The 25,159-nt window shown below is 35.7% G+C and overlaps 1 protein-coding gene across 1 annotated transcript in view; it reads right to left on the minus strand.

Moving 5' to 3' along the window:
- The window catches only part of LOC111064267 (membrane-associated guanylate kinase, WW and PDZ domain-containing protein 2), an 85,694-nt gene that overhangs the window by 53,243 nt on the left and 7,292 nt on the right, over positions 1-25,159 (minus strand). The window contains exons 3-8 of the mRNA XM_039442206.1: positions 13,268-13,501; positions 10,634-10,819; positions 8,178-8,337; positions 6,362-6,567; positions 4,249-4,389; positions 2,711-2,911 (exon numbers count right to left, since the gene is read on the minus strand). Coding sequence (XP_039298140.1) covers positions 2,711-2,911; positions 4,249-4,389; positions 6,362-6,567; positions 8,178-8,337; positions 10,634-10,819; positions 13,268-13,501 — 1,128 coding nt within the window. The remainder of the gene's footprint in view (positions 1-2,710; positions 2,912-4,248; positions 4,390-6,361; positions 6,568-8,177; positions 8,338-10,633; positions 10,820-13,267; positions 13,502-25,159) is intronic.

Genomic DNA, 25,159 nt, shown 5'->3' on the forward strand with positions numbered 1-25,159 from the left:
ATAAAATAATAAGGTAGTCCTTGTGCTATTTGTCTTCCAAATTTATAGGTGACAAAGTCCAAGAGATAAGGTAAGAATTTCACGTGTACAAGTTTTATAAAATTTTAGTCCAAAATAAACATGGAAACTATAAATTTTGAATTTAGATGGCTTGAATTAATTGACCGAGCGAAGTGAGGTCTAAGATTCAAGTCGACGGTTTGGCATTTCTCTTTATGCATTTCTCTTTTCTCTTGGCATTTCCTTTTTAAATGTTTGAATGTTTATATGTTGCGCATTTACGGCGGAACGCGGTAATAGATTTTCATGAAATTTGACAGGTATGTTCCTTTTTTAATTGCGCGTCGACGTATATACAAGGTTTTTGGAATTTTTTTCATTTCAAGGATAATATAAAAGGAAAAAGGAGCCTCCTTCATACGCCAATATTAGAGTAAAAATCAGACTATAGAATTATTCATCATAAATCAGCTGACAAGTGATTACACAGATGTGTGGAGAAGCCAGTATATTGCTGTATTTCCATAAAGTCTATAGTTTCAATCAGGTACTTGTGGATGAGAATACTGCGTGAGGTTTACTGTTCACAGAACTACTAGTAGGTAATTGACCGAGCGAAGTGAGGTCTAAGATTCAAGTCGACGGTTTGGCATTCCTCTTAATGTTTAAATGTTTATATGTTGCGAATTTACGGCGAAACGCGGTAATAGATTTTCATGAAATTTGACAGGCATGTTCCTTTTTTAATTGCGCGTCGACGTATATACAAGGTTTTTGGAAATTTTGCATTTCAAGGATAATATAAAAGGAAAAAGGAGCCTCCTTCATACGCCAATATTAGAGTAAAAATCAGACTACAGAATTATTCATCATAAATCAGCTGTCTAGTGGACTATAATACTACCCGTTCAAAAACATCGAACATCTTGAAAATGTATCTTTCCATCAACGTTAGTAGACAGATTGACTATATATAATACTACCCGTTCAAAAACATCGAACATCTTGAAAATGTATCATTCTTTCCATCAACGTTTTAGACAGTTGCAGCCAGACCTGATAACAGCGCTCACACTCACATTCCGGGACGACACGTCACAGTACGATAGGACAGAAAGCTCTATGTTTATTTAGGACTTTTTCTAGACATTTTAAATTGATAAACTATTTAGTAATTTTTGAGAAAATATAACAACAGGTCAATGTAACTTACTGAGCGCGAGGTCTACTGTTCACACAGCTACTAGTAAATTTATTAGAAATATTCCACTCAATTACCATTTGTAACAAATAATATTGAGTTATTTAAAAGAAAATTGGAACTATTGAAGAAACACAAACTTTTAAACTTTGTAATTAATTTTTAATTACAAGTCTTTCTTCAGCAGATATTGGATTCCTCCAATAATTGGAATTAAAATTCTAATTATTAGTGACTTGTTATTCCAAATCAGGCTTCACTCTCATCAAAATATAATCGAAGGTTGAAGTTGACATTCGCATTTAGTAGGCTACTCAAAAAATCGGGACTCATGCTTTCTTAACACATTAAACAGATGGTGATATTCAACAAATTGTCGACGATTCAAGTTAATTTCATTAACCCACTCTGTCCTAGCAGGCTTAGCTAATATCCAATACTTCAAGTAATTATTCTCACAAAGTAATTTCCGTGCAAACTAGACAACGCCATTTTCTAGGCCCTTGACGCTTGACGCTCAGACGCTTCCTGTGTGTATCATGAACGCTCTGACCACGCCACGCCACGCTCCGCTCTAGAACGCCACGCCACGCTCCGCTCCGCTCCGCTTTCAGTGTGGTTGTACCCGCAAACGTGGGCACTGCTGCAGTTCCGGCGGTACGTGGGCCGGTTAAAGCCCGGATGTATCCTCTATTGTTATAAACGTCTCTAAGGTAGGCGCTTCCACGTCTACCGAGCAGGCGTCCAGAAGGGACGCGAACGTTTCGGTAAGAGAGACCAGTGGAGGGGGGTTTCCGAGATACTATGATGCTACTTCCAGAGACGGAGGCGTTACCCATTGATTCTAGTCTGGAATATTTCACATGCCTGCTACTTCCAGAGACATACCCTATCTCCCTGATAGGGAGATGGGAAAACCCCAACACCCCGCCGGAGGCTTCACTGTACCCAGAGACAGAGAGTCCAGATGACCTCCCATTCTGGAGCCTTCACCTGACAAATACATTTTTTTTTTGTTATTTCTATTAAAACTAGTCACTAGGACTAACCATTAATTTTGTTCTGTTATTTCTTATCCTAAATTAATTGACAAATACATGAACGCAAATACAAATATATGTCTGTGGTTGACGCGGCAGGTCGTCGTCAATGGTTGTCGAGTTATAGTCTCAAAAACATGGTCTATTACTACCTCATTAAAAAACGAAACCGTAGTGCATTCTGGTGACGTCAGCACAGGTGGGGCTACTCACCACCTGCTACACCAATAAAAACACCAACTCAAATTTGTTGATTTCAGCTGATCTATATCAGCTAGTGTTTTTATTGGTGTAGGAGGACGTGGTGAGTAACCCTACCTCTGCTGACGTCACCAGAATCCACAATGGCATTGTTTACGGAGGTAGTGGGCCAACACAATTGAATCTCCCGGAAAGTTCGAACTACAAAGAGTTGGATTCTCGTAGAGTTATGATTTACCACAAATCATTATCCGGTATAATTTCTCACCTGTTTGCAGTTTGCCTTCTAGCCAAGCTGGACCATTCGGTACCACCGATTTAATTTGGAGAAACTCCTCTTTTGAATCATCACCTCCAACAATCGTGAATCCTAGGCCTCTCATCGACTTCACTAATGTTGAATGAATCCTCTCGCCAATCAATTCATTCGGATTCAGCGTGAATAAACTTGACTCTCGATCATTTAAATCTGAAAAATTACGATTGGATGTTACTTGCACAAATTCTTCACACATAGCTTTGATTAGTTCAATATTATTAAAATACTGGATAAATATACTAGATGTTGTCCAACCACAAGTTACTAAAAAACGAGATACCGGTTTCATTTGTTATACCATCAATCTCTGGTAAACTCCCAGATTGATAATGGTGTAACAACAGAAACCGGCATCTCGATTTTAAATAAATCTGTAGTTGTACATCATCTTGCCTTTTTCATTCAGTATGGATATCACATTTACGACTACTCAGAAAATATTATTAAAAACTTTTACCGACCTATCATTCTTAATAGCTTATTTATACTAAAATTATAGTCTAATCCCCATGCAATATTTATAGGCCGAAAAATATCTTAGTGCAGATGAAAGCACAATTCCAATAACGCGCTAATGAAGTTTTACAGGAGAGTAAAATTGAATGAAAACATAGAAGTAAAATTATAAAGAAACTTTGACACATCATGATCCTTCATTTCAAATTTTGTGAAGATTTACAAAATATATAAAGAATAACACATACTATTATTATGGAGTAGCATTCTCTTGAATTTGATATCTGTATTTGTAAATAATAAACTCCTCTGGATGCAAATCATTGGCATCCGGAGAAATGTTAATTATAGTTTCTAATTGATTAGTTTTAATTATTTTTTTTAAATTAATTAGTTTCTAATTTTTTTATAGTTAACTATATTAATTATAGTTTCCGAGCTTGTAGATTTTTAAAAGACACCAAATTCTCAATTGAAGATACACCAGTAAGCCGGTTAATACAGTTGTTCCTGGTTGCAAGAAAGCCTGTTAGATGTTAATCGTGATTAAATCAGAGAACACTTATTTACGAATAAGCCTTCTCTGATTTATTCTTGTGGTATTTGACAATGATTTAAATTTAACAGGCTTTTGTTAAACCGGGGCCTTAGCCGTCAAAATATAAATAGTTGTCTTGAGAGCGTGGAGAAAGATGAAGACTATAATAGTTTGCCCCATTTCATGTCACTAATGTTGATTAGCAACAATATTTATTTAGTCCTAATCTATCGCCCGGTTAGCTAACCGAGTTATGGTTTTGCAACCGACTTCTCAAGAACTTATACTAATAATAACTCTTATTTTTTATGTTACATCCTAGGAAATAAATTTGTTTGATTTGATTTAAACTTGCTCTTGTTCTCTACAACCAGCGGTAACATTAATTTGATACATTTTACTCGTAAATGAATTGATCAGTGGAGTTGGTATTCCAATATAGAAATATACAGATCCAAATCTCAAAATTATTGTTAATAAAAAGCTGACTTACCATTAGAATGCCTAGGCCTCATTGCAAGGTTTGAAGCACTGTCATTGGATGACTGCAGAGTGTGATTATCGATTTCGTTCATCTCACTCATTTTACGAAATGTATTGTTCTCTAAATCATCAGCTTCACTCGAGCCAGCACCTGAAATAATACGAAATGCTCCTTCAAATATCAATTCATATTAAAGATATTGATTATTCATATCAATATCTAACAGATATTAACATATCAACATCTTAAACCCATTCGACATTAAATTGTCAATCTAGATATAAATACATATGAACATTCGACTGAGTCATTGTCAATATTGTAGAACCGTTCCATAATTGAATAAAAACACAAATATGTTGTCAAATTCTACACAGTTTTATTCGGTACACGACCATGGTTTCGTGACCACACCGGTCACATTTTCAAGTTGACTGTAAACCAGTCAGTCAACTGTAAGTAAGTAAACCATGGTCGTGTACCGAATAAAACTGTGTAGAATTTGACAACATATTTGTGTTTTTATTCAACATAGAACATAATTAAAATTAAAGAGGAATGCTACTAAAATTACTTCACTTGCATGGGCTACTTTATTTCAATTAATAAAAACATGTAGTACCCTTTTCATTTAAAACTTTAAAACATTTCAACGACTAGTTTCGACCTACTTTGTTCATTTTCAAGTTTAAATGCAAATTCATTTTATTTAAAATCCATTTTAACTTGAAAATGGCCAAAGTAGGTCGAAACTAGTCGTTTAAATGTTTTAAAGTTTCAAATAAAAAGGGTACTACACGTTTTATATTGTTTTTATTAATAGGGAAGCTCCTGTATTGAACGAATATTATACAGATGAGTCCAATAAAATGTATACACTAATTGACAGTGAACGTAAAAAGGACAAAACAATGTACAACTATGAAACTTACTCTGCAGTTCAATGTTTCGTGAAAAAATAGTATGACATGAGTAGCCCGCAACCATACTGTGAGACCGTTTCAGAACGTCGTAAACTTAAATGACGTTTCAAACCGCCGTAGCGTCTTTGAGTGATGTAGCACGTATCCCAGCGTATTAATACGCAAGTTATAAACAGTTCACACCAAGAGATATATTTTCATTATTTTAGTATCTGATCACATTTTGAGCTGAGGTCGAGTGTGGTCATTATTTTGCTCAAAGCTCATGCGCTAGTCGTGATACGGAGCGAAGGCTACGTTGAAAACCGTAGCATTGATGACACGTGTTATGTAGCGTCAACGATGTTTGGGCATATTGATTGGGGAGATACGTCTTTGAAAATACGTAGCTCAAGCTACGTACGGCAGTCTGAGATGGCCTGCTAGTGTGTAAGATCATAGAGAAAGAATAGCGTAAGTAGATATCGCATGGTAAAGGGCGTTCATGTCGCAACTTTTACTGTTATCTCAAGCCGATTACTGTCGATTTTTACTGTTTTGACCGGGTAAGAGTGTATGAACGGCACAATATAAGAGACTACCAGCGTCATAAAGCTTCACAGGAAAGAACTACGTGGACTATTGGCTTGAGATAACAGTAAAAGTTGAGACATAAACACCCTATAACATGGGATATCTACTTATGCTATTGTTTCTCTATGGTAAGATATTCACTGTCAATGTCAGTATACATTTTTGTATACACACAGTGGCAGTGTAACTAATGTATTTGAAAACTTAGCACAAGATTTCTATTTATTCATAACTAATTTGAAGGTTGATCATAAGATTGCTATTCATTCAAAAGAAATTTAATAGGAAAACAATAATTGATGTTTCAATGTATGATACCTTATTAGCTTCAGATTCCTTTTATTTATGTCTTTAACAAAACAAAATTCAACTCAAGTTGTAGCGTTAAAAATAATTAAGAGTGAGTGTAAAATACCATAATGAATCATATTAGCCTACTAGCTGAGAGATGATTAAATAATACTGTACTGGATAATTGCATTTATCACAACAGTCAGTTCAAATTAAAAATCCAATGTGAAGTGATCATTGTGTGAACACTAGTTTATTAAATAGTTTACTTGAGGTTGTGATGTATTCCCTAATGGAAAAATCTATTTTGTTTACATTTTATAATGAAATCTCACCATTTCCTCTGGCGTTTTTCGCTTGGATTACTGGATTCTCGTATTGTGTCTGCCTATTGACGTGATCAATGTAGTATGTCCCATACAATGGATCATCTATTCTTTCCCAACCATACGGGAGCTCGTCGTCCGAGCAATCTTCCAGCGATTTCTTTTGAAACTTGGAGAGTCTTGGATCCAGCCAATGGGACGTACTCGAGTTATGACTGCCAAAAACGAAAAACATAGTATTAATACAATATACATACATTATACAAAAGATTTGTATACTACAAAACGAGTAACTACAAAAGATTTATCGGATTGGAACTCATATAATTACCAAAGTACTCATTTGAAATTAATAATCTTCAAAGCAAAATTTCAAAGGAATGAATAATCTTTATACCAATGAAAAGAAAGAATTCCAGAGTTTCTTTTACAAAAAATATCTTGGGTAAATTAATAATCTTCAAAGCAACGGAAAGATGGAATTTCAAAGGAATGAATAATCTTTATACCAATGAAAAGAAAGAATTCCAGAGTTTCTTTTACAAAAAATATCTTGGGTACCTATTAGACTAGGCTACCAGGACGCGCAGCCAGCCAGGCAACCAGGTAACACAGTCAGCCGGGCAGGCAGTCGCTCACTCCATCACTGATCACTGTTTTAGACTGGGGCAGACATTTTTGTCTGCTGGTTGGATGCCAAGCCCGGAGACCACACTGGTAACCAAAACGTGGATGTCCAAGTCTTAAAACATTGACCAGTGACGGAGTGAGCGACTGCTTCACTGTGTGACCTGGTTGCTTGGCTGCAAGTTTTGAAAGTTCCAACGTTGAACAAAGAGTAGCCTAAGTTTACTAAAATCTGCAACTTGGTTCGATTTTTAATTCTCCAGAATTTACAGTAATTCCTCAACTACAGTGAAGGCTGGTAGGAAAGGTGCATACCCTTCATGCTTTTTGTTTCTCCAGTGTATTTATTTTGTGTTAACAACTAATCAAATCTTGACTTGCTCAGTCAAGTACGACATTTAAAATTAACGTTGGTGGTTCTACATCTAAATTATTCAAACTTCATTACCCACGCACAAGCCTAGAGCTCATGAGAGCATCAACCTCAGCCGAAAAAAGACCAATCAAATAATTGTTTCATCTTATAAATTACTAGCAGGTAACCCGTGCTTCGCAAGGGTCTATTTTAAAACTTGACGTAATGAAATCCAGAAGAATTTAAAATAGGCCTATAAGAATCCTCGGTTGATTAAGAATTTATAAGCAGCATTTCAAGTAAATCAGTCCAGTAGTTCAGAATTGATGATGCGTCAAACATAATTTTCCTATAGTACTTTACACCTGTATACGTGTATAATCCAGTTCTTTAATATAATAAATTTTTTTAATTCCGACCATATGATTTGGTGATTTTTTTATGAAATCGTATGTACTATTAATGAAGTTTGAACATTAATTCTGAAAAATCTAGAAGGAAAATTGAAATTTGGGCTTCCAGGTGCACGAGATTGATATTTTTAGAATCTATGTTCAAAATTAGGAGATCTAAATCATTCCTGTTTTTCCGGTATGCAATCCACAAGTTGACATGTTTTGATGCGAACAAACGAACACACGAACAAACACAACCCTACTCTCTCTTATTATATAGATTACAGTTTTTAATACTTTCAATAACAGCATGGAACTATAACATGAAATTCAATCTATCTGTGTTTTTAACAGACTCTTGCAGAGACCCGTGCTCGTCTTTATATAAACTAGTGTTTCTTATAGTGATATTTATAAAGCAAGATGACAAATAATATGATATACTTACTCAATAAAGTAAACTTCGCCTTTATCAGTATAGGCTTTCTCCCACTTTGGTGGAAGCGGTCCCAAATCCAATTGTAAAGGGTCAGAGCAGTTGGAGTGAGAATCACCGGTCAAGTAATAGTTGGGAGGAGCTGGTTTGTCGATATCTTGAGGAATTTCGTCTGAAAATTGGAATATTATAAATCAGAACAGTTGACAGTGTCCAGGATTCTGGAGTTCAATTATATCCCAAACTATTCTTCACCTATCTTTTGAACATTGTTACGTTTCCGATTGTATAATGTATATACTTGAAGGAATAAAATCTATTCTATTCCTAACATGTGGCCAAGGCTAGAAAGAAGGCTTGGCAACATGAGGTGTATTTCAAAAGATTTCAAAAATGCCAATACATTGATGTGTCTCAACACTTGTGAGAAGCCATCAGGAATATGCCTAGGTGATCTGGAACCGATTGTTCAAAAACGTCCTCACGGAAATTTCTGTGACAACTCTCCGGCAGGGCGGAGAAAACTGGCGCTAAGTCGGCTTTGTTTCAAAGACCACCATTAGTCTCTACCACAACTTAGAAAACGGACATCTCACAAACACACGAGCGCCAGCTTTATACTCAACAACAATTAAAGCAAAGCTTCACCTAACATGTGATAGATAGAATGAATGCCTTTATACATTTTATAAATCAATGTTTCAATGCCATTATTGAATGCCATTATTTCACACTTGAATCAAGTTATGTGAGCGAAGTTGAGGTAAAGGGTCGATTGAATAAAAACTAGAATCTAGTGGCTAGCAACTAGCCATTAGTTCTAGATAGTGCAAACATTCAGTTTTGAATAAGCATGAGCTATAGTGTGGTCCACGTTATAATGACACTGTTTGATTAGCAATGGTATTGCTATCCTTGTCTATCATTCAACAAAACCGATCACATTATCTCTTTCTCGCTTTGCTCTGTTGCCGGATCGTCTTTTAACAATGTAGAATTAATAATTAATCAACAAAATATTTCATCTTAATTATGAAAATGTATTATTACATTATTGAAAAATAAAGTTTCTCACTTCATAAAATATCATTGATTATTTCAAACGAGAATTAAGAGTTAATATTACATCAATAAACCTGTATCAGCTACAGTCTATAAAATAGAAGGCATTGACAAGACTGAGGATCGGCAACGTTGTTTAAGCAACTAGGTGTAATCACATGTTTCTGGAAAATTCTTAGGGTATGATTACATTGAATGCACATATTTGCAAGTGCCTCACTTGGATAAAAATTGACATAGCAACAGATGCTAGACCTAGTATTTGCTTGAGTTGAAATAATCATGTGCTAGTTTTAGGTGGATTCAACTAGGAGTAATCACATGTTTCCAGAAAATTCTTAGGGTAGGCTATGATCACATTGGATGCACATATTTGCAAATGCATTTGAGATCATGCATGACCAAGAGTGCAGATTAGAAACATAACTTGGAAAGAAACATAGGAATATAATAATATCGAGTGACCTGACTGGCTCAGGTCTGGTATCAGAGTTATAGAATCATAATATATAGTTATGGTTCAAAGAGCCATAGGAACACTCACACTGAACGCGTGCACTTGCAGGTGGCGTTCAGTGTGAGCAGCTACAGGCAAGTCACAACGGGTTTCTATGGCTCTTTCCAGATTTTATTTTTCGCTTGGTCATGCATGATCTCAAATGCATTTTCAAATATGTGCATCCAATATGATCATAGCCTACCCTAAGAATTTTCTGGAAACATGTGATTACTCCTAGTTGAATCTACCTAGAACTAGCACATGATTATTTCAACTTGAGCAAATACTAGGTCTAGCATTTGAGAATAGTCAATTTTTCTAGGTCAATTTTTATCCACATATATTGAGCGGCTGCTGGAATATTTCTAGTTCCATCTTGCCCTATAAGTGCTAACCAACTCAAGTCTTGAAAACTACTTAGAATTAGCTATTGCAAGCTTTTATTCAACCAACCCAATGAAAGCAATGCTTCAATACATGGAATAGAATAGAATAAATTTATTAGCCCAAAAAGCAGGATGTCACAATTTGACATATAGGCCAGTCAATATAACAGTAACAAAACAACACTCAGTCAATACAAATACTGTCAATAAAAAACAATACAAAGACACAAAATTTACAATAAAAACATTGTACGGTATATTAATCCTATTCATATAACAGTAATATTAATAAATTCTAAATATTGAAATCTTCTACATTCATTTTCATGCCCATAAACTCCTCTTTAACTGAGTAAAAGGGGTTTTTAAGAGAAATGTTTCTATAATCTGTTGTGGTAGATAGATAGATAAATGCCTTTATTTTACATTTTAAATCGAGAAGTGAAGTTGAGGCAATTACCCAACCTAACTCTTTCACTTGACCCACACTTGCGGGGCTTGAACATATCTGACCAACCAACCTTTGTTATTGATGACATCAACGCTTTTTGAAGCCATGGCCTCCACGTTCGACCGATTTCGACGACGTTTTCCCTCGGAGCTAGGATGCGCTCCAGGCAGCAAACTTAAATTTGAGCCATCATTCTGACTTTGCAATGCAGTACCATGCGGCTCCTTGGAAGGTCTCGGTGTTCCATAGTGGTTTCCTATTCGACCCATGCAAATCATAATTATTAATTTATAATAATTCTAGTCCAAGATGATTGATATAATTAAATTTTATTCTAATTACTGTTTCTAGGGCTGTCAAAATAAACATAGTACCTATAATTTTAGTACATACTTTAAAAATGCAAATCAATTATTGCTTGGGGTTTCTAATTTGTTGGGGTACACTCAACAATTTCACCCCTACTCACAAACGTATATTCTTGTAATATTAATAAGATTAAAATTGATTGTAGAGTGCGTTTTGAAGAGTAAAAAGTGATTTGATTTGAAAATTAAAAAAGAGCAATAATGATTTGACCGAGAAACCTATAGTACTATCAAAGTATTACGAAGACTTCCGCAACTAAGAATATTTTAGAAGTTTTCGGAAATTTTGATAGCAGTAAAAGTATTTTAAGAGTATTATGAATTAAGTAATTGTGGTATCGAATGATTCCAAGAACCATTTCCTCTAAAATTGTTATAGTTAACCAGTCAATCTTTGACTCGACACTTGACACTACACGTACAAATATTTAACTACGTTGTGTTATCATCTTTGAATATTAAGTAGGCCTATTCCCCTAACACAAGCTTGGAACGAATGATTTAAACTAGAATAATATAAAAAATGTGCACAATTCAGTAAATTCATGGAATATATAAAAAATGTGCACAATTCAGTAAATTTCATGGAATATCTTGAGAATTATTTCAATATTTAAATAACCATTGACTAATAATAGTGTTTTTGTGTGCTCACTTACCAATCTAGTGTGGACCTTTTTATTTATTTTTCTTTATTAAATTAACTATCCTATCATCCCACCTCACCTTTTTTCCTAATCCTTTATTTTCCCTCTCAAGGATTGAAAGCCTTCCTAGTACATGGGTAACCATAGTTGGAATAGCTTCAATCCCACCCCTTTACACCAAATTCTGAATTAGCATCTTGTACGGACATTTTTGTTTTTTTTTGTACTAATTTTGCTAGTTGTTTGTTCTTGTTGTAATTTAATATTACTTGTATTTTATGTATGTGTGTAAAGGAAAATAAATTGAAATTGAATAAAATTCACGGTTCTAATATAGGTATACTAAAATAATCACACCTTATATAAAATTTAATTTCATGTTTAATGCGACCGGTCCTGAGTCAATGTTCAATGTTTATTGAAATATTCCAATAAACGTCCACTATTCAGTAGAATTCATGAAATATCCCAGTAATTATTGTGATATCTCAATAACCATTGACTAAATAATTTTTTGGTGGCATTAATATATGATGTAAAATTGACAAATCTTATGTAAAATAAAATTTGGGCTCCAAAGCGACCGGTCCCAAGTTCATATATTATTTGATTAGTGAGATATTTCAAATGTGCACAATTCAGTACATTTCATGGAATATCTTGGAAATCATTAAAATATCTCAATAATCAATGACTAATTAGTTTTTTGGTGTCAAAGAATATTTTTATTGCCGTTAAACAAACTCAATTGTAATAGGCTACGTCAAAATACACTCAGCTTTTTTTTAAATACTATGTACACATATAATTAAATATTCTTAATAATACAATAAATAATATAATAATACCTATAATGAAATACAATCTAATTCTTTAGAGATTATTATTTTGAATTGTATTTGTGTCAGATACTATTCATTTATATTATAAAAAGGGTTGTTCTTTAATAATCTATTTAAAACATGTTTAAAAGCTTTTTCCGGCAGATTCCGCACCCATGAAGGAAGTTTACTGAACATCAGTCGTCTCTGATAAAGATGACTCTTGTGAGTTTTTGATAATCTAATTTGAGGAATAGCAAGATCTGATCTATTTCTCGTTCTAAAATTGTAATATGTTCTAAAATGGTCAAATGGTTCAACAACTTAATCAACTTCGATTTGTAATTTATTTTAAAGATTCAAATTCAATCTATCCACAGCCAACAATGCACAAACTGTACAATATTGAACGATTTCTATGATTGAAAAAATACAAAATAATATTGCTAGTAGAATATTGAACTTTTCTGTATGTTCAAGCAATTTCTCTTGTTTGAAATAACAAATTCCTTGTGATTACCTTAATAAATTCCACGATTGCAACCATTTATTGAAAAAGTACAAATGATGCCATTAGAATATTGAACTTTTCGGTGAGTTCAAGCAATTTATCTTGTTTGAAATAACAAATTCCTTGTGATTACCACGATTTGCAATGTGTAATTTCCACGATTGCAACCATTTATTGAAAAAGTACAAATGATGCCAGTAGAATATTGAGCTTTTCTGTATGTTGTGATTACCATAATAAATTACACGATTGCAACCATTTATTGAAAAAGTACAAATGATGCCAGTAGAATATTGAGCTTTTCTGTGTGTTCAAGCGATTTCTCTTGTTAGAAAATAACAAAATCGTTATGATTACCTTCATAAATTCCACTTTCGAGTAGACTTCCACTGGCGACAAGCTGCTGAAACTGTTCTAGTGTCAAGAATGTATAATCGACACCATTAACTTCACCCTCTCGAGGTTCTCTTGTAGTTACGGGCACTGTTCGTAGATAGAGATTATCTCTGATTGTATTCTGCAGATCATGATCCACAGAGCCTTTGAGGAAGCGAGAATTCAAGAACTGGCACAAATCCCTAGTGAGAAAACCTGAAAAAATCAACAGATAGTAAATCAAACAGTCGAATGATGAGGTCGTTTTATAAACATTCTGGGTTGGTGACACGAGATAAGAGGAGAATCGAGTAATTTATGATGAACCAGAGAGGTCATGTGATCAAATGACTCATCTCTTCAAATAGACAGATGCGCCTTCATATCTGTAAAAGGCTGAAAATAAGCTGAAGCTTATTGGATTAATGATGACATACAGGCGGCTGGTTTGATAACAAGGTTTATCGCAGTTGAACAATAGAGCATTAAACGATTCGTGCTAATAAATTCATTATTAAGCTATTTTATAGTATTTTCACTCCTCAATCTTAAGATCGACAACTAGAGTTTCTACCATCCACCTCCCCTCCTCGATCTTAAGATCAACAACTAGAGTTTCTACCATCCACCTCCCCTCCTCGATCTTAAGATCGACAACTAGAGTTTCTACTTTATAGATTTGAGTCTTCTTTTCAATTTCCTCTTTACTAGTCTAAATTACTGTTACTCGTGCCATGTCATCTTGATAGGTAGTTTCACTTGATACGCTAAAATCTATGTAATAAAAAAAATAATTACAGTTGATTCGTTCAAACTTGCTTATATCATGCTTTTGAAGGGACGGATTCAAGGATCCAAAGGTTCAAAGAACCTCACACGTCAACCGAAGTTTATTGTGTTCAAACTTGCTTAAATGAGCGATATCTAAAAATATGATTGAAAGATTCTTCAAACCGTGCAGGAGACATAAATCTCATTCACTTACATTATGTCAATTCCATGTTTATTAACAAAGATAATTACTCAAAATGGTCCCTTGCAATGGAGGAAACTTACAATCAAGGGGTAACAGAGACATAAATAAATGTACATGATAAAATCTATGAGTAGCATGAATCGTGTATATTTCTCAGTGAGAACTATAATTCCCATGTGTTCTGGTTGGACTGTTCACACTCAGTACGGCCGAGCGAGTGTGAATAGTCCCATTGGAACTTAAGGAAATTATATTCGCGTTACCGTACAGTGGGGTATCTTCATGTCGAGGGTGACTGCTTAGCACCATTATACAATAATAATAATCAAATTTAATACTCCATACAGGCTATTGGCGAATGAAATTTGCTATATATCATAATTATATCATTGCTGATAGAATCGTATGATGCATTCTCGAGATCGAGCTCAGTTGATTGGTGTGGAAATATCGATTTTTAAGCCAACTATCGATTCACAGTGATGTTTAGTACTTTTCATCTACTGAATTATCAAGTCTGAAATTTCTGAGTCTGAGTTGAACTGAACAGAAGGGAAAATTGGCATCGTATTCATAAACTAACTATTTTTTCCTACAGTTACGTTGAAAAGTGGCCATCGCTGCACTGATTACAGAACGCAAAGAATCACTTTTCCGCTCTAGTGCGGGAAAAATTTGTCCTGCACTCCAGATATTCAACATGGCAACGCAAAATAGTTAGTAGGTTATATGGAGCACCAGTGCAGCAAAATCAAAATTAAGTTGGTAACTGTGACTGGTGCACGTTATAAGAATCTTGATGAGGTGGACAACACTGGATGACAGCAGTTGACAGCAACACAACCGCCATTCAACACACATACATTATTCTATTTTATTTATTAATAATAAAATTACAAAGATTTACATTTGATGGATTTCAGGCAATTTTACCCATAATTACCCACTTTTCATATTCAATGGTAACTGTAGGAAAAACTTAATGTGAAATACGTGCGCAAAGTTCCTCTGCTGCACTCAAGAAACCATTCCGCCCTCGCCTATGGCTCGGGCGTAAACGTTTCTTTCGGTGCAGCAAACTGTCACTTTGCGCACTAGTTGCACAAATAACTATTAAAGGCTATATCTGAACATTAGGCTGATGAATTATAACTGACAATCAAGCATGTTTTATATGCATTTTTACAAGTTCAAAGACATGTTAGGACCAGGTTAGATTATAAACAAGTAGGTGGAATATTATAATACGCTTCAAGCCTGGTTTACACTAGTAGAGTTAGTGGTCGAGTAACTGGCATACTAAGACATACTAAGACTCAACTCACACTTACGCGACTCGACTCTAGTCGAGAGCATGTGTTTTCAAATGGTGACGTCGCAGAGACTAGAATCGACTGGTCTGAGTGTCACCATTTGGAAACACATGCTCTCGACTAGAGTCGAGTCTCTTCTCGACCTGAGATGAGAAACAAAATGTGGAGAGATCAATAGGAACACTCACACTGAAAGCGTGTATTCGAAACACCGCTACATGTGGTACCGATACCGCGACATGTCATACGAACAACAGGTTTCATGCGACACATGTCCGACACACAGATGTCGGAGATCTGTCGCAAGTAGTGTGTAAGCTCTGATTTGACAACACAGGTTAGTTCACGTGCGACATGCCTCAGACACGACACGACACCAGTATGTAAGCCGTCCAAGGGTGTGATCACATTGATTACTTTACTTTTCTTGTTCATCACAATTACTGAACTGCATTGAGGGAGCAACGATCCCTCAGTATATGACACGTCAAAGTTTAATCTAATATCTACCAACACTCCTATTTCAACACAACAGATCCCACATCACATACATCAATCAAACATTATTCAACAAGGAAGTCTGCTAACCTGTACGGACACAATGCAATAAGGAATTCCCTGAGTGCTTTTTTTGAACTCCTTCAAGCCATCAATTTCTCTTATGTGAGATGGGATTGGATTAAATATTTTCATTCCCATATAAAACGGGCCACTCTCCAGCAGGCTTAGTCTGTGATGTGGGTTAACAAAATCTCTAAATCTTGTATGGGGATGACTCACCTGGTTCTCCTCATACATTCCTCTATTTTAAAAACGAAGATTGCTAAATCTAGTATATAAATAGCAGGAGACGTCAGCAATCTCTTTTCTTTAAAATAAGGTCTGCAAGAGTGCATTGTATTAATCTTATAAATTATCCTAATGGCTTTCTTCTGTAGTATGAATATTCCATTATTCTCTATACGTTTTCCCCAAAAAATAACTCCATATCTCATAACTGACAGAAAATAAGCGTGATATACAAAAAGAACAGTTTTCACTCCCTACTCTAGCCATTACTCTTAATGCAAACAAGGCTCTATTCAATTTACCAGTGACATGAGAAATATGTAGCTTCCATTTCGAATCATTCTCCACCATCAGACCCAAGAATGTCGTGGAATTGCGTATATGTGCAATTGCACGCTTGTTTATGCATGACCAAGCGCGCAGATGAGAAACAAAATCTGGAGAGAGCAATAGGAACATTCACACTGAAAAGCTCAATTCACACTTACGCGACTCAGGTCGAGAAGAGACTCGACTCTAGTCGAGAGCATGTGTTTCCAAATGGTGACGTCGCGGAGACTAGAATCGATTGGTCTGAGTGTCACCATTTGTAAACACATGCTCTCGACTAGAGTCGAGTCTCTTCTCAACCTGAGTCGAGTCTCTTCTCAACCTGAGTCGCGTAAGTATGAGTTGAGCCCAACTCTACCGAGCTAACTCTACTCTACTTACTTGGTCGAGTAACTGTTTTCACTACAATTGAGAATAGTAGGTAAAGTGTGTTGTCTAGTGAACAGAACTAGAGGCGGCATGACTCTACTCTACTAGCTCGATACTGTTTTCATTAGCATAGTAGAGGTAGAGTAGAGTGAGAAGCGGTGGTGGGTGAAGCACTACTACGGTAGAGTGCTATACCACTCTACTCTACTTAAAACTAGTACCCTATAGTGAGGTCCACGTTATAATGGCAGTGGATAAAGATAGAAGAATAGCAATGCCAATATTCTCTGCATTAATTTATTATATTTATCCACTGTCAAAAACATAATTGGCATCGTTGTGGACCTAGAAAGGGATAGTACCACCGGCTTTGTCGAATGATAGACAAGGATAGCAAAACCAAAGTTGATCAAATACTGTCATTATAACGTGGACCTCACTATACCATGACTCTACTCTACTAAGAACGTTTTCATTTGGAAAGTTCACAAGATAGTTATTACTTGCCCAGGAAACTCTACTAATGAAAACCAGGCTATAGGCCCCAACTATACGGGTGTCTTAAGGTGCAATTTCGAGCGGCGTCCCGAGACGCATGATTAGAGCACATAAACTAAAAATTCATTAGATTCGATGGAGTTCATTAGAAGTGTTGGCTACTATGATTTCTTTTACGATTCATATCTAATGAAACATAGAATCCAATGAATTTAAGTTAAAGGTTATGAACTCCAGCCGCAACTGCTCTAACCACACGTCTTTTAGACGCGCGTCTCGAGACGCCGCTGAGGAATTGCACCAATAGACGCGCTGATTTTTTTTCGCTCGTTAATCAGCTGATTCATCGTCTCTTATAGGGTATACGAGCGAATTTTTAGGCGCAAATTTACGGGCGTCTTAGACGCGCTGAAGTTTTTTCACTCGTTAACCGGATGCATTGTCTCTTATGGGGAGACAATGCGTGCGAAATAGACGCTCCCCATGAGAGACCATGCATTCTGAAGACGCGCGAAATAAATTCAGCGCGTCTTTTCCGCCTGTATAGTTGGGGTCTAAAAAGAGTTGAATTTGTTTTGTAAATTAATAATAGGCAGGCAACCCATTGTGAGAATGATGACTGTTATTAGGGGGAAAATTCATTTAGCCTATAAGTTTATCAAATGAGTAATTATTGACATAAAAGTTTTACCACTTTTTATAAGGCGTACCGTGATAATAAATCTCAACGTATAAAAGTTACTTCATTCTTTTAAACCTACTGGACCATTAAATCTATAGATTTCGTGGTCCTTTAGTTGGCTAAATGAAGTATGGGTATTTGAGATTTTCAAACTAACTTGGGTAAATCTAACCTAACTTACTGATGGATCTACTAGCTTCCTATAGAAACTTTCTATTATCAAGAAATCCTTAAGGTGGATCCCCACATATCAGTGACAGTGACAGTGACCGGCACAGTGAAAATATCATTTCCATGTTTTCCAATTGGAGTATTCCCACTCAGCCCGGCCAAGCTGGTATGAATAGTTCTATTAGAACTTGTAGGAATAATATTCTCACTGTAACGGACACGTTCACACTGATACTGATATATGGGAATCCAGCTGAAAACTATGTTCTTACTAGATGATGAGTTCAAACTAATACACTAAATCATTTTGGCATCATCATCCGAGAGAGATTGAACGTGCGGTACCAAAAGCCTAACCTTTTGTGAAACCTAACCTTTCTTGGAGATGATTTTGATAAAGGATCAGAGTTTATTGGGTTCATATGGGTACCTAATTATTGAAAATTCCACTACAGAAAAAAATTAATAAACGAAAAAGTGAGGTTGCATTCGTTTCTCAAATTCATGTCTGTAACAGAGCAATCATTGGGCTTAGATTGTGATAATTATTCCACCTTGGTGACCAGTGGCAACTGAATATGATGCTAAATTAACCTAGAAACATGACAGGTTCCACTGTTCCACAGTGGGTACGGTATTTTCTAAGCATTTGAATTGTGTTAATTTCTAAGCATGAACATTTCAGTTAGGAGAACATTTCTCAAAAATATGTATGAACTGCACAACAATATTTCCTAGTTGTTTCAGTTATAGCATATTGTGTTTTGTAGAAGGGCAATTTAAATTTATAATAGCCTTCTGATTTCGGATGATTATTAAAACATTCTAGAAGTAATTTTGATGAATTTGAAAGTGATAAATCATGTATTTCAAATCCTGATTATAAGACAGAAAAGGTTAGGTTCAGTAATATAGCTTGGGTGCACACTTATAGGACACATATCAACGGTTTATGTTATTAAAAGGATAATAAAATAAGAATATATTCTGATATTGCTAAAATTGTTGACCGTTATAACCACTGAAGGTTATAAAATTCAATTCACTGACAAAACTTGACCAATATTTCAATGATGACCGAGTCAGGGCCAATATATGCTGATCAGCCTAAAATACGTTAAGGTTGTGTCGAAATGACATTCATGACATTTTGATCAACGGAAAATCTAATCAAACTGATAAACAAGGTAAACAAATTGGATAACTCACTTTGAAATAGAAGGTAAATACATCGAACAAACTTGATAGTTCACTCCCAGGTTATGGCAGATATTCAAACTACAGTTGCTAGACGACGCTACTATCATAATGTGAGATAAATCGATTTGAGCACAAAATTCGCATACAGTTAATTGAAACTAAAAGTAATTTACATGGCACAAGATTGTCGCGGAGAAATTAATCTCTTCACCTATCTAGACACGACTTCATAACAAGTTTAGTTTATGCAATAGGCAGCTAAACTATATAGATATAGCTTATAGCTGGAAGCAGGAACAGCCAACAGGGCTGCCAAGCTTACAGGTAGACCATTTCAACTTCTGTATGTTCTACGAGCGAATATAGCGGTACCAATGAGAGGCGTGGTAGGTGAAGGTGATACGAGAAACAAGATATACTTCTCATTAACGTTTATGTTGTGGTATTCTTATTCAACGTATTTTGTACTTTCGTAGTTGACATGAGAGTGAGAGGTTAGGGATAACTTTTACTTATATGCCAAGCAGATGACTTCCAGGTTGCTTGTGGCAATCGATTCAACTTGTTATTCTGGCGTTGGCGCCATATATTATTATGCGACGCTCACACATATAGATGAATTGATAAAAATAAATTTCAATTCATTCACTAACTCACTTCACGGAGTGAAATGGTTCATAATGTCTCTATTACCATAGAGAAAAAATACTACTACATTCTCTTGTCTCTGCTATAACTTTATAAGAAGAAAAGCTATAGAGTTATTTCATATTGATCTTGAACCCAATCGAAAATCTGGCGCCTTACATTTGAAATTTCCCATATTAAGGCTGTGCAAAGGCTTAAAATAGACTTTCTACTGGTGATATTTTTCAAAGTTTTTCGATTTGTATATCATCAAGCTATCGAAATGAAAAAGTTTCCTCAGGAAAACATTTTTTTCCGATCATTACTTTTTGAAATATGAGCGCCTAAAGTTTAAATTTCTGGGACAGAACATTTCAAATTCGGTAAGAGATAAATCCATGAGATTTAGAGGATAAATTCCTCATAGTATTGTTGATTAAATAAAACAAACATTTTCTGAAAATATCAATTTTTGAGAAAGCTATTCAATTTACTAAAAATGACCAAGAATAACTTGACTAAAAGTTAGTATACTGATTAAAGTATAATATAGTTACTATAGTTACTAGTTCAATATAGTAACTATATTTAATAGCTTTCTCAAAAATTGATATTTTCAGAAAATGTTTGTTTTATTTAATCAACAATATCATGAAGAATTTATCCTTCAAATCTCATGGATTTATCTCTTACCGACTTTGAAATGTTCTGTCCCAGAAATTTAAACTTTAGGCGCTCATATCTCAAAAATTAATGACCGGAAAAAAATTTTCCTGAGAAAAATTTTCCATTTTGATAGCTTGATGATATACAAATCGGAAAACTTTGAAAATATCACCAGTGGTTTATTTTTAGTCTTTGCACATCCTTAAGCAGTATCAGTGAACCAGTGAGAATATAATTCCCATAAGTTCTAATGGAACTATTCATACCAGCTTGGCCGGGCTGAGGGGGAATACTCTAATTAGAAAACATGGAAACTATATTTTCACTGTGCCGGTCACTGATACTGATATGTGAGAATCCAGCTTTAAGAGTATTTTTCCGACGCTGGGTTACTTGTGTGCTGTTCTTGAAATTGCCGTGTCTTCATCATGTGAAATTTTATATTCAATTTTATTATTGGATATTCTTGAACAGAGAAAAGCTGTTGAGATTTTTAGCCGTCCTTTTGAATTCTAACATTCTAACAGAATACTGTAAAGATAACTTGACAAACATCATCTGCTTAATCTATTAAAATTTATAAGGACAGCAAAAAACGATTTGTGTGTAACTAGACTGATACTGCTAAATTAAATAGTTAAAATAAATAATTTCATATAACTCAAGAGTGTGCAATATTGAAATCAACTTCCAAAAGACACGACGATTCCAAGAAGAGCACACAAGTAAACAGGGTAAAAATTTAAGAATTTTTATTATAAGATATTTCAAATTTAAAGCGTCAGAGCTACCATTAATCACAAATAAACAATAGTTATTTTCGTAGAAAATACAAACTTTCAGCAAAAGTTATGAAGCTGTATCTACATGATGCTGTACATACCAATGTCCGGCTGTTGAAACAGGCTGCAGATTACATTTCAAAGTTCATTAATGGGCGTTTTAATTAGTCAAATTTACTTGAATTCATGTTTTGTGTAAAATGAATATATTTTGCAAACATGAGGTCAACTTTGCAAGAACATAAAATTGAATCCACTATATATCAATATAGAATCTTCTTGAAGTTTTGTAGATGTTGAACATGTTTGACTTTTGAATTCAACTTGAATCTTGAAGGTACATTCCAACCTATAAATGGGAAAATGAGATAAAAACAGATGTCACTCAATGTAGAACGTATAAACCAATAAAATAGAAAATATAATGAAAGAAGAGTGAGAAGAAAACTGTGAGATTAATTATATTTTTTACTTTATAATTGTATACTTATAAAAATTGAAAACCTGACTTCAAGTTTTCAAAATCGACCATTTAAATCAAACGTTAAAGAAACTTGAATCCAAGAAAACTTGACTAATGTAAACCCTACTTTAGCGATAATTATATCAACCTGGATTAACTGGGAAAATTCCTTTCAGCACACATTTCAAGTTGTGTGTTATGTGTTATGTTCACAATATGATGTTATGTGTTGTATTCAAATCAATCTATTCAAGCAAAAATATATTCTTATCAATATATTTCAACAAATATCAAAAGATGAACAATTCCACTAAAATCACAAAAATACAAAATCATAAGATATGGCACTTCCACTAAAATAATCGGAGCTCTTCCACTAAGAGTACAAACAGAACAGCCAGGTCGATATGTGGATTTCAGCTCGCTAGCGTTCCTCTACCATCTATATCAATGTCTCCAAATGTTGTTATCATTGCACAGCTGTTAATGGCATCGATCTTCACGGCGACTTACTCGTACACCTTGAAACGGAGTCATCAGTATAAAATGGCCACTCTCTAAAGTCCACTGTAGTGGTACAATTGGTACAGTACTGTATCTTAACTACATTTTTATCATATTCATTCCTGCATTTTTCTAGATTTTGGGGAAATAACTTTTCCAATTGTATACACTTAATGAATAAGTGTGGTATAAGATGTGGTAGCATAATGAATAAGATGTGGTATAAGTGTGAATAAGATGGTACAGGCCGGTGATACCAATTTTTTAATATAGATTTTCTAATCAATATTGATAGAATGAGTTGATCAATTTTTTCTAAAGATCTAATCGCTTATCGGTACACATATTCATCAGTCACTCACACAGCATATTTCTGATTAGACACGAAAAAGCTATTCGCTGGAATTCCGAAGATGACCTCAGGTGGTTCCGTATCTCTTGGACTGAAGAAAGATAATATAATATGACAGCACTAATTCTCAGGGGAATGATTTGAGTAATGTGACTGGAACACTGACAAGCTGTGTAAAAAAGTAAATTCGTAAGGCTTTTGTTGGTGGGGAGTCCCTTGCGGGAAGGTCCCACCTTGCCTAAATACATAATTTGAGCCGTCAAAGAGTCTTACGACTGTCATACTTTAACCGGGACCAGCAATTTAATTTGCTCTGTGATTGCTCTGGACGCAAAGTCATGTTGTAGCAACTAATGATTCAATATTGTAGTTCAATCCTTGGTTGCCTTTTTTGTGGCTAAATTTTTGTTAAGTTACTCGAATTTAAAGTTCGATAAAAATGATTCATTAAACTCCTGAACCGCTGAAGTACCCCTTCATTTATGATGCTTCATCAGCATGTATTGTTGAGGTTGACAATAAATTGATGCGCACACCTGAAATCCTGAAAAGCTTTCTCAAACACAATAAATGGTGATCTACAGTTATATGGCTCTAGCTAAGTATACACTGGATGTAACACGTAAAATTGGTTTAAAAAATAGCTACAAGCACGTTTGAAATTCTCAAATAATTCAGAATTGAAAATAGACACATCCTAGTCACCATGAGATTATTAAAAGAAATCGCCGGGTCTCATTTCAATGAGAACTCACTTCTAGTAGGTACTGTAGAATGATCAATTTTTTTCAAATATGAAAGGAAGTTTTCAGAGATAGGTATACCTTAATACCTTCTTCTTCATCCTTTACCCACACTTGTGGGATCGATGGTGTCATAATACAAAACACTACTTAACACATGATTATGATCAAGATGGCAGTGTGAGGTGTGAGGAGTCCAACCCAGGTTTCAAACAACAAAAAAAACACACTATTACATGCCTGGCTAACAGGCCAAAATCTGAGTCAAGTCGTCATCCAGAGACACTATTGTACTGTAATAGGCAGTGACCTTTAAGCATTTGGTTACCACTCTCTCAAATGCACCAACTGCTTCACCCGTGCTGGTAGCTTGTCGGAGAAGCGTAGCGCTGGGATTCTGTAGTATACCTGTGATCTCTGGAGGTGCACCCTGGGAATGTCAATCAGCTCTCGATGTTTGGTGTTGTAGTGATGCACATCCGACCGGGTTTTCAAGTCTTGTTGATTCTTTTTAATGTATATCAGGCAGAGAAGAATGAAGCGGCTGACAACTGTCAAAAACCCCAACCTAACAAAAAGAGGCTTGCAGTGTGCACAATGTTCACTTGCAGTCATCATTCGGGCAGCTTCAGTACGTCCACAACCTTAGTTGAATGACCCCACAAGAGTAGACCGTAGGTAATATGACAGTGGAGAAGGGTGTGATACATCATGACCATGTAAGCCTCCGTCGCATGTCCCTGCAGCTTCAGTAATAGGAAACAAACTCTGGATAGTCTCTTGGTCACCTGCTGAATGTGGCTAGCCAAGCTTAGTCTTGAGTCTAAGACAAAGCCTAGCAACTTCACAGGGTCTTGATCACCAAACTTCGCGTTACGGGCGCGACGCCACACGTTAACGTCACACCTTCAAGTGAGCACCTGCTTTTTGCATATCCCGTGAGGTGTGACGCGAGCTACTACCCATCGGCACTGTCAAGTCGGTAGGAGAGTATCACAGAGGAGTTCAGCCTGCATTGCAGTGTAACCACCCCAATTGACCGTGCACCTCGGTCGGGGCACTGCGCAGTTCCGGCGGTACGTGGGCCTGGTCGGGGCCCGGACGTATCCTCTAACTCGTCTACAGGAAAGAAAAAATACTCGTGGTTCCCAATTGTAAACGTTTGTAGGGTGGGCGCTTGCACGTCCACCACACAGGCGCCTAAAAGGGGACACGAGCGTTTCGGAAAGAATCACCAATGAGAAGGGTTTTTCGACATGCTATGATGCCATTTCCAAGAGACGGAGGCGTTACCCGGGTCCCACAGTCTGGCCTATGGGAGTTTCACATGCTTGCTACTTCCAAAGACCCCCCGTAGAAATTCAGAGACCCTGATTCCCATAGTCTGGTCTCTCACTGGCTAACCCCGA

The sequence above is a fragment of the Nilaparvata lugens genome, chromosome X, assembly GCF_014356525.2.
Source record: "Nilaparvata lugens isolate BPH chromosome X, ASM1435652v1, whole genome shotgun sequence".
NCBI lineage: Eukaryota > Metazoa > Arthropoda > Insecta > Hemiptera > Delphacidae > Nilaparvata > Nilaparvata lugens.